The 12,727-nt window shown below is 38.3% G+C and overlaps 1 protein-coding gene across 8 annotated transcripts in view; it reads right to left on the bottom strand.

The window, feature by feature from the left end:
- Positions 1 to 12,727, bottom strand: part of TBC1D5 (TBC1 domain family member 5) — a 537,582-nt gene that overhangs the window by 235,122 nt on the left and 289,733 nt on the right. For all 8 annotated transcript variants that reach the window (XM_058729800.1, XM_058729802.1, XM_058729801.1 and 5 more), the window contains 4 exons: positions 9,999 to 10,107; positions 8,416 to 8,505; positions 8,237 to 8,311; positions 6,799 to 6,866 (listed from right to left, as the gene is read on the bottom strand). In XM_058729800.1, coding sequence (XP_058585783.1) covers positions 6,799 to 6,866; positions 8,237 to 8,311; positions 8,416 to 8,505; positions 9,999 to 10,107 — 342 coding nt within the window. The remainder of the gene's footprint in view (positions 1 to 6,798; positions 6,867 to 8,236; positions 8,312 to 8,415; positions 8,506 to 9,998; positions 10,108 to 12,727) is intronic.

The following is a 12,727-nucleotide window of genomic DNA, read 5'->3' as shown; positions in this document are numbered from 1 at the left end:
TCACAATCAATGAGCCTTTAGTAAGCATCAACTTGACTCTGCAGGTGGCACAAAAACAAGATTAGGTCCACGCCCTCTAAGGGGCTACCGGTAGGTTTGAAAGAGGAGACCTGGGCTAACGCCAGAGCTCTCATACATACTGTTTCAATTACAGCACCAGTTATATTGCACTGTAACTTTTGTGTGGCTGCTTTCTCTATTAGACTTGGAGATTCTTAAGGGTCCATGCCATATTTATCTTGGCATCTCCAGTGCCTGGCACCCTGAGGAGGTTAATATAAAAGTACTGAATACACTGGCAGATTGAATACACTGGCAGGTCTAAGTAAATATAGGACTCAACAAAATTAAGTAATGTCATCAAAATGTTATTAAGAAGTTCTACTACAGGGGCGCCTGGGTGGCGCAGTCGGTTAAGCGTCCGACTTCAGCCAGGTCACGATCTCGCGGTCCGTGAGTTCGAGCCCTGCGTCAGGCTCTGGGCTGATGGCTCAGAGCCTGGAGCCTGTTTCCGCTTCTGTGTCTCCCTCTGTCTCTGCCCCTCCCCCGTTCATGCTCTGTCTCTCTCTGTCCCAAAAATAAATTAAAAACGTTGAAAAAAAAAAAAATTTAAAAAAAAAAAAAAAAAAAGAAGTTCTACTACAACACAGAATAGACACAAATTGTTTCCAATTGTAAAGACGGGAAAATACTTCATGAACAGGGTGATGATGAACCCAGGCCTTTAAAAATGAAGTTTCAGGAATCCAAAGGGAGCAATGAGAAGGAGCAGCATTCCAGCAGAGGAGAACCAAGTAATGCGAAGCATGGAAAATGGAAAGCACAAAACCCATTCAGGAAATAATGCAATAATGCTAGAGCACTGGTCTAAAACAGAACTGTAGAAGGACTTCAGGTTTCTGGTTCTGCATCTAAGGAACCTGAACATCACTACTCCATCCTAAGAACAAGTAAAAAGCCGAGCAGACTGAAAAACCAACAACTCTTCTTGGATCTGTAAGAGAGGGGAGGACACAGGGCAAACAGACAGGCAAACATGGGCAGTCACAAGTTAATCAGAGCACAACTCATAAGCAAAACCCTTGGCAGGAACCAGTGCAGGATAGGAAAACCTGAACTATACTTAACCAACTGCTGGGGTGGACAACTCTGAGTTAAATACTCCAAGGGACCTGACAGTAGGAAGCCCCCCACCCGCCCAAACACCTCCAAGAGCTTGACCAGGCTTCCACAGTAAACAAAAAGATCCCCTCGGCTTCCCACAGGAAGAGGGGGATAGGGAGAAGGAGCCATTCTGAACATAGCACTCTGTTCTAAACAAAATCAGCCTTCAGGGAAAACCAGTTACCCAGAGCCTAATCTGCTGGGGTATTATTAGACCCTAACTGACCTAGGGGAAGGGAAATACCCAACTCCAGTCCACTTTAACTATCCTGTCTCATCTAAGGAGGTGGAGAGAATTAGAAACAGATGCAGAAAAACAAAAGAAGAAACATTTGAAGCAATAATGACAGAGGAATTCTCCAAATGAATGTCAGGCACAAAACCACAGATCCAGGAAGGTCAGAGGACACTAGGCAGGGTAAATGCCAAAGAGCTGTGCCTAGGCATATCATCTTCCAACTACAGAAAATCAAAAAATATAAAGGAAGAACATAAGAAGGAATAAGTAAAAACTTTTAGTTTTCTTATTCTCAATTGATATAACAGATACCAGATGTTTAACATAATAATACCAACAATGTATTCAACCATGTATGCTTATATGTGTGTATATATACAAACATAGGTATGAATATGCTTATATATAAATGAAATGAATAACAGCAATGTTACAAAGGATAGGAGGAAGGAATTAAGATTACTCTGTTAAAGTACTCACACTGTTGGTGAAGTGGTATAGTGTTATTTGAAGGTGGATTTGGATTACCTCAAATGCAAATTGCAAAATTTAAGGCAACCACTCAAAAAGTAAAAGAAGTACAACTGGCATGCTAAGAAAGGAAAGAAAATGAAATAATATAAAATGCTCAATTAAAACTTCGAAAGGTAGAAAAAGGGTGGAAGACAATAACAGGACAAGAACAAGGTAACAAAGAACAAGGTACAAAGAACAAAGACAAAGAACAAGGTAACAAATAGAAAAGAATAACAAATATGATAGATAATAATCCAAGTGTATCAATAATCACTTTAGATGTCAATAGTCTAAATGCGCCAACTAAAAGAGATTGTCAAAGTTGATCAAAAACAGGACCCAACTATATATGCTGCCCAGACGGAACCCACTTTTAAGTATAAACACACATTCAGGGGTGCCTAGGTGGCTCAGTCGGTTAAGCAACTCTTGAATTCGGCTCAAGTCATGATCTCACGGTTCATGGAATAGAGCCCCACATCAGGGCCCTGGGCTGACAGTGCAGAGCCTGCTTGGGATTCTCTCTCTCTCTCTCTCTCTCTCTCTCTCTCTCTCTGCCCCTCCCCTATGTGTGCACATGCACGCTCTTGCTCTCTCTCAAAATAAATAAACTTTAAATATAAAGACACATTTAGATTGAAAGTAAATAAATGAAGAAAAATATATCATGCCAACACTAATTGGAAGATTTTTTTTAAAGGGGCATTAGCTAACAATAAAGGGGTCAGTTCTCCAAAAAGACATATCAATCCTTAACATGTATGCATTAAACAAGAGAGCATCAAACTGTGTGAAGCAAAAACTAGTAAAACTGCAATGAGAAATTTAAAAATCCACTATCATGGTTAGCAAGTTCAACACCCTCCGTCAGAAATGGACAGATCTGGCAGGCAGAAAGTCAGAAGGATATAGGTGAGCTCAACATCATAAACCTACTGAATATACTAATATCTATGTACTTCTTCCACCACCAACAGCAGAATACACAATCTCAAACTCACAGGGAACATTCACCAAGAGAGACCACATTCTGGACCACAAAACACACCTTAAGCAATTTGGCAGAGGGAAAATCATGCAAAGTCTGCTCTCAGACCACAATAGAGTTAAACTAGACATCAGTAACAGAGAGCTGGAAAACTCTAAAAGAGAACCGTCTGTGTGTTAGGGGGTCTGGGTAAGTCCATTCTTGCGCAGACCACAAAGAGTCATAGAAGGCTTTAGATTAGGCAAGTAGCATGACTCAAAGTGTGCTTTCAGAAAATAAGGCTGGAACACATGGATTCGACTAGAGGAGAAAGAGAATGAATCTGAAGAGAAAACTAAACAAGTGAGAGACTCTAGGAAAGAGGTAAAAAAGGACCTAACACAGGGCAGTAAAAATGGAAGGGAATTGACTGAACATGAGAAATCTACATATAATGACATCCTAACCCATATTTACAAATATAAACTGCATATCCTCAATCTATCTACTCCTAACCATCTTTATTATTACACCTTTAGTCTAAGTCACTAACACTACTTAACTTGGGGTACCACAAGACTCCTAGCTATTTTCCCAGCTTCCTTGTGGATCTCTATTCACCCCACTGCACAGCAGCCGCAATGATCTTTTTAGATATCACACCTCTGCTCAATATCCTCCAATGGCTTCTCATTGCAACTGCAATGAAATCCAAACTCCTTACTGTGGCCTGCAGGACTGCTTGACCGGCATCTGCTTTCTCACAGATTTCCCCTCTTACATCGCTTGCTTCCGGCCGTACCTGCCCCCCTTCAGTTTCTCAACATATTTTCACGAAGGGACTTTGTACTAACTGTTCCCTCTGCCTGGAATATTCTTTCCCTAGATCTTCACAGGGATGGCTTTTAAAAATTTTTCACATCTCAGCTCAAATGTCATCTTCTCAAAGATGCCTTTTCTAATCACTGTTCCTAAAACAGCCATTCCTCTATCCCATCACCCTGCTTTATTTCTTCACAGCAATTACCACCCTCCACAATCATCTTCTTTATCTATACATGCTGATTGTCTCACCCCACCCCCATCCCTCCAACACTAAAATATATATCCCATGAAAGCAGGACCTTGTCTGTCTTATCTGCCACTCTGTTCCCACAATGCAAAGGATAAGCCTGGAACATAGCAGACATTCAGTAAACATACATTCCAAGAGACAGAATTCTTATCGCAGATGCTAGTGAATGAGTAACACTACATAACATTCACTGAGCTGTATTTCTTCCTTTCTTCCCCTATGGCATAATGAGGTGCTTTACACACTGGATTGAAAACCTTGGATTTTAGATCATGTGGTACCTTATAAAAAGAGTGTATTACCTAAAGTAGTATAATTATTCAAGCTATTTGGCTTTTATCATTAGGCAATTTGGTGGCTTAAAGTGAGATTGACAGTCTTACCTTACAAGCTAAGTCATTTGCCATAGAATTCATACAGAGATGGCAAGGAGACTTACTTACTCTAAATGTGGAGGAGAACCATGGGAAAGGCTTCTGGGGAAGATGTGCAACCCCCTCCATTCTATGCTGTGAACTATATAAGGTCTCCTGACTGCCGTCCCTGAATCTCAGGATTGCAAACTGAATTAGAATGTACCAGTGGAGACCAATTATAAGAAAAAAAGTCAGCCATATATGTGTTATACACACACACACGCCCAGTTTTATATGAAAAATACACGGAAGATATAAAACCAAATAGTTCTTGGGGCGCCTGGGTGGCTCAGTCGGTTAAGCATCGACTTCGGCTGAGGTCATGATCTCACGGTTCATGAGTTCGAGCCCCGCGTCGGGCCCTGTGCTGTCAGCTTGGAGCCTGGAGCCTGCTTCAGATTCTGTGTCTCCCTCTCTCTCTGCCCTTCCCCCGCTCACTCTCTCTCTCTCTCTCTCTCTCTCTCAAAAATAAATAAAAAAAACATTAATTAAAAAAAAAATTAAAAAAAATAGTTCCAAGAACACAGTTTTCAAGAAGTAACACTTTCTCACACAGCAAAGCAGAAATGTTTGCGCTAAGTAACCAAAATGATCAACAGGCTCTCAGTGCCACTTCCTATGTGGTTTGGCTGTCTGAGCTTTATTTTGCCCTTCTCTTTGTTTGTTTTGTCTTTTAGCCAATGTGGCCGACAGGGCCTCTGAGTGTGTGCTTCTGCTCAGTGTCATGGTGCCTCTTTTCATTTGGTAACAGTAGAAAGATTGGTCATAATCCTTCTTATTAGCCACTTTAAGCTGAAGATGTCAAAGTTTCTAAGATAACTGCCTACCAATGTTTTAAAAAAGGGATACCTTTACTGTGTGGTCAGCAATATATACCATGCATTTTGTTTTTAAGAGGTCTGCTTTATTGCCACTGATTATACAGTTACTTAAACTATTGGTGAGGAAATTCATTCTATTGTTTTTTCTAACAAATATTTGAATGTCTTCTGAGCGCCAGTATAATGGCATTCTACTTTCTGAAACTACATACTAGAGGTCAAGCATTGCCACCCAGCTCCTCTGAGAGTAGTTTCCCTATTATCGGTTACTCCTTGGTTAACTAGATAACTCAGCTCATCAAAATGATCCCATACCTCTCACTCCCCAACCTGCCACCACTGCCAGTTACATACAGTTCTGTCATACTCTGAACGTTTGTTCATTCATTCTTTCTTCCTTCCTTTCTTGCTTCCTTCCTTTCTTCCTTTCTTCTTTCCTTCCTTCCTAACTTCCTTTCTTTCTTTCAAGTAAGCTCTAGGCCCAACGTGGGGCTTGAACCCACAACCCTAAGATCAAGAGTTGCATGCTCTATTGACTGAGCCAGCCAGGCACCCCTCCTCTGATTTTCACTTTAAAATAGAAAATTTGATTTGTCCAATATGTAGTATAATCTTAATAGCAGTCTATGTCATCTGATTATTCTGTGTTTGGGACCTAGAAAGAGATGAATGTCAGAGAACCAGAGACCTTGACCTTGTTGTGTAATAGGTCTAGCAGGAACTGAACTAGCAGTGGGGTAGATGTGCGAAGCTGCAGAACGACCGGGAAGAAGGCACTAGGGATATCCATGACTCTGCAAATACGTGGCGTGTCCTAGATCCCGCTGGTTAAATCAAATTTACTAACATCTATGTAATTGTTTACAGTTTAAAGTGTAAACGCATCAAAATACTACGCTTATTAATCTACAACAGTCCTTTGAGGCAGTTAACTATTATTCCCATTTTACAGAAAAGGACACTGAGGAGGAAAGACGTTAGTTGAAAGTAATCTGCCTAAGATTATACCGTGTGTTGCTAGAACTTATCTTAGGACCTTTCGACACAAATTCCATGTACTTCCCACTACATGATCCAGAAAAATGAAGTCTAATATATAAAAGTTACAGATATTAACTATGTGCTACGTAAACAACTCTTTCACGCGGGAAATACTAAGTAGACTGGGAGAAGAGTTTGTTTGCAAACCTGAATGACTTTGAGAGAGAAATAAGGAGGGTAAAAATAATAGTTGTCATTTAAAAAGTAATTTGGTTAGAAAGGGATTCAAAGGTGTAAAGCAAGAGACAAATTTGTCTAAGAATACTTGTACTATGACAACATAATACAACCTTAATCAGAGCGCATGACTTCAAAATTGTTGAAAAGTGAAAAGTGGATTAAATATTATTTTAAGATATCAATATTTTAATTTATTTTTAAAAAGAGGAAACTGTATTTTAAGAATAGAAAATAATCGTTACTACCAAAAATGGCCAAAAAAACTTTGTTTTTAACACAAGGAAAATACTGCATTTAATTAGAGCTTCTCTATGGATTTTGTATTTTGCCCAAGTTACAAAGAGATAACATCAATTTGTATCACTGAAAGTTCTACATACGTTCTTTTAACATCTTGTTCAATCATCGATCGAAGTTCTTTATCTTGAAAGAATTTGTTCCAAAGACTCTGAAATAAGGAAAACAACCTATTTAAAATAATCCCACACCTTTGCTTGACTTTTATGATATCATTTAATAATTTAAATGATCAAATTTATCCTTCTCTGAGTTATCATTTCACATTGCAAAGGAAACCTGAAATTGGAATAAAAATATTAAAAACTAATCTCAGAAACACATTCTTATACTAACATCAATTTTTCCAGTGATATATATATATACAGTATAGTATGTATATTTAAAATTTTTGTATCATCTACATAAAATGAATGATAGCTTTACTGCCATATATCCACTACTTCCCTTACAAAAACAAAGAGGTCTGCTTGGGTTACAGCAGGGCCATGGACCAAATGGTCTCAACTTGAACCTCACTTGAACTCCCAATGCACTAAGAAAGACACAGGAGTTTTTCTACAAAGCTTGGTTTTATGACCAAATAGATGTTTAGATACTTTTTAAAATGTGAATTTAAGTAAAGTTTTAAAACTTACTTAATATTTTATGTAGCTCTCCTATAGACTATGTTGTAACAACTATATGTACCAGGGAAAAAAAGAAACACTAATATTAGGATATTAGCTGGAAAATATTTTCTGTTAGCAGGGAAATAGGAATTAAGAGCAGTAACCAAAGAAGATACACAATACCTCTAAAGCAGTAATTATTCTTAGTCTTCACTGGAATATGAGTGGAGACAGGCTGATCTTTTTCATTATCTTTAAAAACTTTTTTTTTTTAAGTTTTAATGTTTATTTATTTTTGAGAGAGACGGAGCATAAGCCAGGGAGGGGCAGAGAGAGAAAGAGACACAGAATCTGAAGCAGGCTCCAGGCTCTGAGCTGTCAGCACACGGCCCAACATGGGGCTCAAACTCACGGGCAGCGAGATCATAATCCGAGCCGAAGTCGGATACTTAGCTGACTAAGCCACCCAGGCACCCCTCTTTAAAAACTTCTGAAGAGTTACTTTTCTTCTTGGATTAGTCCACCAAGTGAGCCCTAGGTATCACCAAGTGAGTCCATCAAGTTATCATAAAGAGAGGCTTTCCTAGCCTCCCCACTGCCCACTACAAGCTTGACAAAACAGTTCTATCCTCCTCTTTATGCTCTTTGGTTTTACTGAGTTCTTGTGGTCCCCTGAGACTTCTCCTCCATAGTGCCATTCCACAGTAATACATCATAAACTTCCTATAACACAGGACGAATACAGTATGGAATAATTTCCATCAGGTTTTAGGTCATATAGTATACAGAGTAAAAAACAAAAAATTAGTGGGCACGAAATAAGATTGCTTTCATGGTGATTGATAACCAGTTTCATAAGCATATCCTTATGGGCAAAAGAAGTTGAGATATGAATAAAGATGAACTTTACCCCTTCGTCCTGTGAAAGAGGATTATTGATCATCAAGTCTTGCTGGCCAACAACCTTTCTCGGGTTTGTGATGTGCTGGCAAAGAAAAAAAGAAAACACACACAAAGATCAGAGTTGGACTGATGTGGACTTGAAAGCATACATAAGAAAACAATTATATTAATTAAAGTACAACTTACTATTTCTTTAACGTTGCTATACCATGCTCTTAATTCTTTAATTCTACTTATCCACTGACTTTTATCTTGAGGAAGAACACAAAGAAATAGCTGTCGAGAAAAAAAAAAAAAAAAGGAAACTTTTGTAAAAATCATAACAAGTAACATGTAAAACTATGCCAAACAGAGTCACCTGAAAACTGAAAGAGATATTCATATTCATTGTATTTCATATTCATATCATTCCAATTCCGAATAAAGTATATTTGGGAATGTTTAAGAAATATATATATTTGGGTAATTTAAAAAGTGAACAAAGGCCAAAAAAACAAGATCGCAAAAGCTACACCACAAAATTCAATCAACCTCCCCTCCAAATTTATATTAAAAATGAACAAGAAGAATTCATTGAGGTTCAAGTATAATTCCCATTTTAAATTCTTATGTTAATGGGCTATTGACAGACACAAAGTCCCATCATTAATCTCAAAGTTTAAGATTTGTCTTAAAACAGGCAGGTAAAGGACAGAGAAGAAACACCTGAGGGCACAGCTTGAGAAATGAAGTGATTCCTTTTACAGCAGAAATGGAATCTGCAACTGGCAATCAGCATATGAAAATAACAAGCATTCTTAAAAAGACAAATTTGATTTAATTTAGTTTAATACAGCATTAAAATAAATCTAGATTTGAGTTTATTTTTAGCAAACGAATGATACTGAAAGTTAAACAACAAGGAATGGGGGGTGGGGCACAAATATTTGTATACAAATATTCTAGCAGTGGGTCTCCTGCCTTTACTGCCTGCATCTAACAGAAGAAAAATGTATTTTAATTATTAAATCTAAATTATTAAATCTAAAACTGTCTAATACATCATGTGTTTCTTACTGTCTTTACTTGCACAGACTCTGTATGCTTAATTTATGCAGATAAAACCTAAAAAACTTTCAGTAGAAGTCATTTCAGAAATAAGTCTAAACCTGCATTAATTCATTTTGAGAGAACAAAAAGGGACAATATTTCCAAGTAATTAAAAAGAGAACTACAGATGATTACTAGTTTTGGTGATCAGTGGCCCTTTCTCTTAAAAGACTGACCTAATTTTCTTCTACTTCTCTTTCTTGCTGCCCTTTGCTTTGTGTTTCTAGGAAAGAAACGAAAGGAAAGAAAGAAAGAGAGAAAGAGGAAAAATCTTTTCCATCTGCTGCTCCTGAAGTGAAAAGGGAAGGTGCCTCAATGAAGGCAGGCACTAGATACAACAGGAACCTGAAAGTGAAACCGCCTCTACTCCTGCCCACCTTCAAGGATGTCTGCCAAACCCTCTGGGGAAGGTAAAAGTGTTGCTTTGAATTCCACACCATCAAATGAGATGAAAGAATAGTTATTTCAAATGACTCCTTTACCGTACCAGTTATTCGAGACTAAGGTGGTTCAACCTTATTAGTAAATGTCCTATGAAAGATAAACATGGATGGCCAAAAAATCGAGAGTGAAGTCTCCTGGAAAATTCAGTGATCCCCTGCATGGGTAATCTCCCAGGGCATCAGGTAATGTGTTGATATACTGCAACCACAAACTGTAAATAAATATTTTCTTCTTACCTTCCAGCAAATGCTGCGGAACCTGCTGCTTCTCAGCTGCCCATTAATCCCCTTCTGCCTTATTGTTGCCAAGTAATTGTTGTTTACAAATAGTTCTTCCCATTCTTTCCTATATGCAAGAAACCAAAAGCATGGGGATCCCTTTGTTAAAATTCTCTGCTTGGAGAGGAGTGCTACAGGAAATTAATTTTAAGTAAGTCTAAGAAATGCAACTTTTAAAACGTATATATTTAGTTGTGTACTGTTTCTGAATGCATGGCTGTCTTTTTGGACACAGTTCTTCTGTAGATTTAATGAATATGTAGATCGCTATAATTATGCCAGCTACTGAAATTCATAATGTCTATGGAGGCTATTCCATTTCGTCTAAAATGTTGGTAGTGCAGTTCAGTGAAACAAGAAAAAAATGAATATTAATATAAATATATGATGGCTTTAGCCACTGACAAAGATATACCTGCTCCAAAAATACACAACAGAAAGGGTAGTGTTGATTATATTGGCTTCTCACATGAAATATCTGTTTAAATGAACCCATTTCTCTTTAGTGTCAGGCTGGGGAGTTAAATATAATAGAAGACTACTTTCTTTAACTTTTAGTGCTATTTACTATTGAAATCTCTGCAACTTCTTTCTACATGATCAGTTTTAAAATTTTAACAGGTGCAGGCAAATTTGAAAAAAACATCAAAAAATTAAAAAGCCTCACTGTAAAAACTGTTAAAGGCAAGCTTGAGTACCTTGCAGTACCTATGGCTGAGTAGATAAACAACTGAAATATGCCTCCCAGGCATGCAGACACCAGGGGCCTAACACCTGTGCCTCATTAATATACAAGTAAATCTGCTCTACTGGGAAACAATTGGAAATTAATTGTCCCAAACCATTTACTGAGTTTGAATAAAGAAAGTAGACCTACATTCCTTGCATCTTGTACCAAGCTAAACATCAAGAACCATTCGTCAACAGTTGAGGCTACTGAGCACAGCTTTATGAAATTTCTGAGTTCATAATGCCACAATATACTTACAATTTAAATTTTATTATCAAAGCTGAAACCCTGGCAAGCTCTTCAGTGCGACTTCCTCAAAAGAAAGCCTTTACAAGCCTCCATCAGCCTCCTATACGTGCAACTGTCACTGGCCAGACCCTACTCGTTTTGAGAAAGGACAGCCTTGACACCATGCTCTTTGGGCCAGTAATGCAACCTACTGCACACCTACAGTTAAAAAAAACAAACCTGACTGTGCAGTATCTTCTGCAGAGTTTTCCAGAAGAGTGACCAAGGCAAGGACACCTTCCTAACTGCCTCAAACAGGAGACCTTCCAGTTCAGCCCTGCAGCATTGCTTCCCACCACCGGCCCCCACCCGCCTTCTGCCAGGAAGGACTAGTGGCTAAGGACACCAGATGAGATAAGCACTCCAGCTGCATACTAGAAGAAATGCATTCCTACCACCATTTCGTGAAAATGTCTTACTCTCAACACTCCATTCATAAGAGAAAGTCATGCTTCATTTTTATTTTAATGTGCATTTGTATCATTAGTGAAAGTGAAAATCTGTCATGCTTTTGAGTCACTTTATTTCTTTTTAAAAACTTCCTTTCTTGTCCTTTGCCTATTTTAAGCACCATAGGAGAGTGGTTAAGAGAATGGATTGCAGGGGCACCTGGGTAGCTCAGTGACTTCGGCTGTCACTTCAGGTTACGATCTCACAGTTTGTGGGTTCGAGCCCCGCATGGGGCCCTGCGCTGACAGCTCAGAGCCTGGGACCTGCTTTGGATTCTGTATCTCCCTCTCTCTCTCCGCCCCTCCCTGGCTCACACTCTCCCTCTCTCTCAAAAATAAATAAATTAAAAAAAAAAAAAAAAGAGAGAGAGAATGGATTGCAGAACCACACTCATGGGATAAAAAGAAAGCCATGCATTCACAGAAACAGTACACAATTTACTAGCTACTCACTAGCTATGCAAGCATGGCCAAGTTACTTAACCTCCCTGTGCCTCTGTTTCCTCATCTGTAAAATGAAATAATAGCCTACCTCAAAGAATTATTATGAGGACTAAAATGCATGGCAAGCCCTCAGAAGCATGTCCAGCATATCACATTTTTAAAAATAAATATTAGTGTTCATAATAATTGTAACATCGTTTTTATTTTAGTGTGCCTCATTATAGGTCCAAGGGAGGAGTTATTCATGTTAAAAATACCACAGCTTTGTCTGCCACACATATTTTTAACCCAATTTCTCGATTTTCAACACAGTGAAACTTTTTAAATTTGTGTACTAATTTAAACCTAACATTTTTTTCTCTTGATGCTCTTTCTACTGTTTTCATGCTTAATTCTTAGCCACTCCAAGTTCAAAGAAATGTTTACTGAAATCTTTTTATCACACTAGTCCATTTGTATTACCTATAATTTTTTAAAACATATTGTCCATTTCCCAACAATGTCATCATATATTATCCACATCTCATATTCAAGTTTTGTTTTTATCCAGTTTTAGTAATACTCAAAGATGAGATAAGCAGTGAGTACTTCTCAGAAAATGTATGTCTAAATAGCTTGTGGTCTGCAAGCAAAAAGCCCAGATTTTAAATGCATTCTGAACCCAAGAGGAATCAAAATACGTGCAAGACCATGCAGTTCCATGGCCTGAAATCACCAATACGTTCCAGATGAGAGGGAAGTGTGAGGCAACTTCCCCAGCCTCTTCCCAAATCAGC

The sequence above is a fragment of the Neofelis nebulosa genome, chromosome 5, assembly GCF_028018385.1.
Source record: "Neofelis nebulosa isolate mNeoNeb1 chromosome 5, mNeoNeb1.pri, whole genome shotgun sequence".
Lineage (NCBI taxonomy): Eukaryota > Metazoa > Chordata > Mammalia > Carnivora > Felidae > Neofelis > Neofelis nebulosa.
The sequence above is the reverse complement of the archived record's forward strand: the minus strand, read 5'-3'. Positions and strand labels throughout refer to the sequence as shown.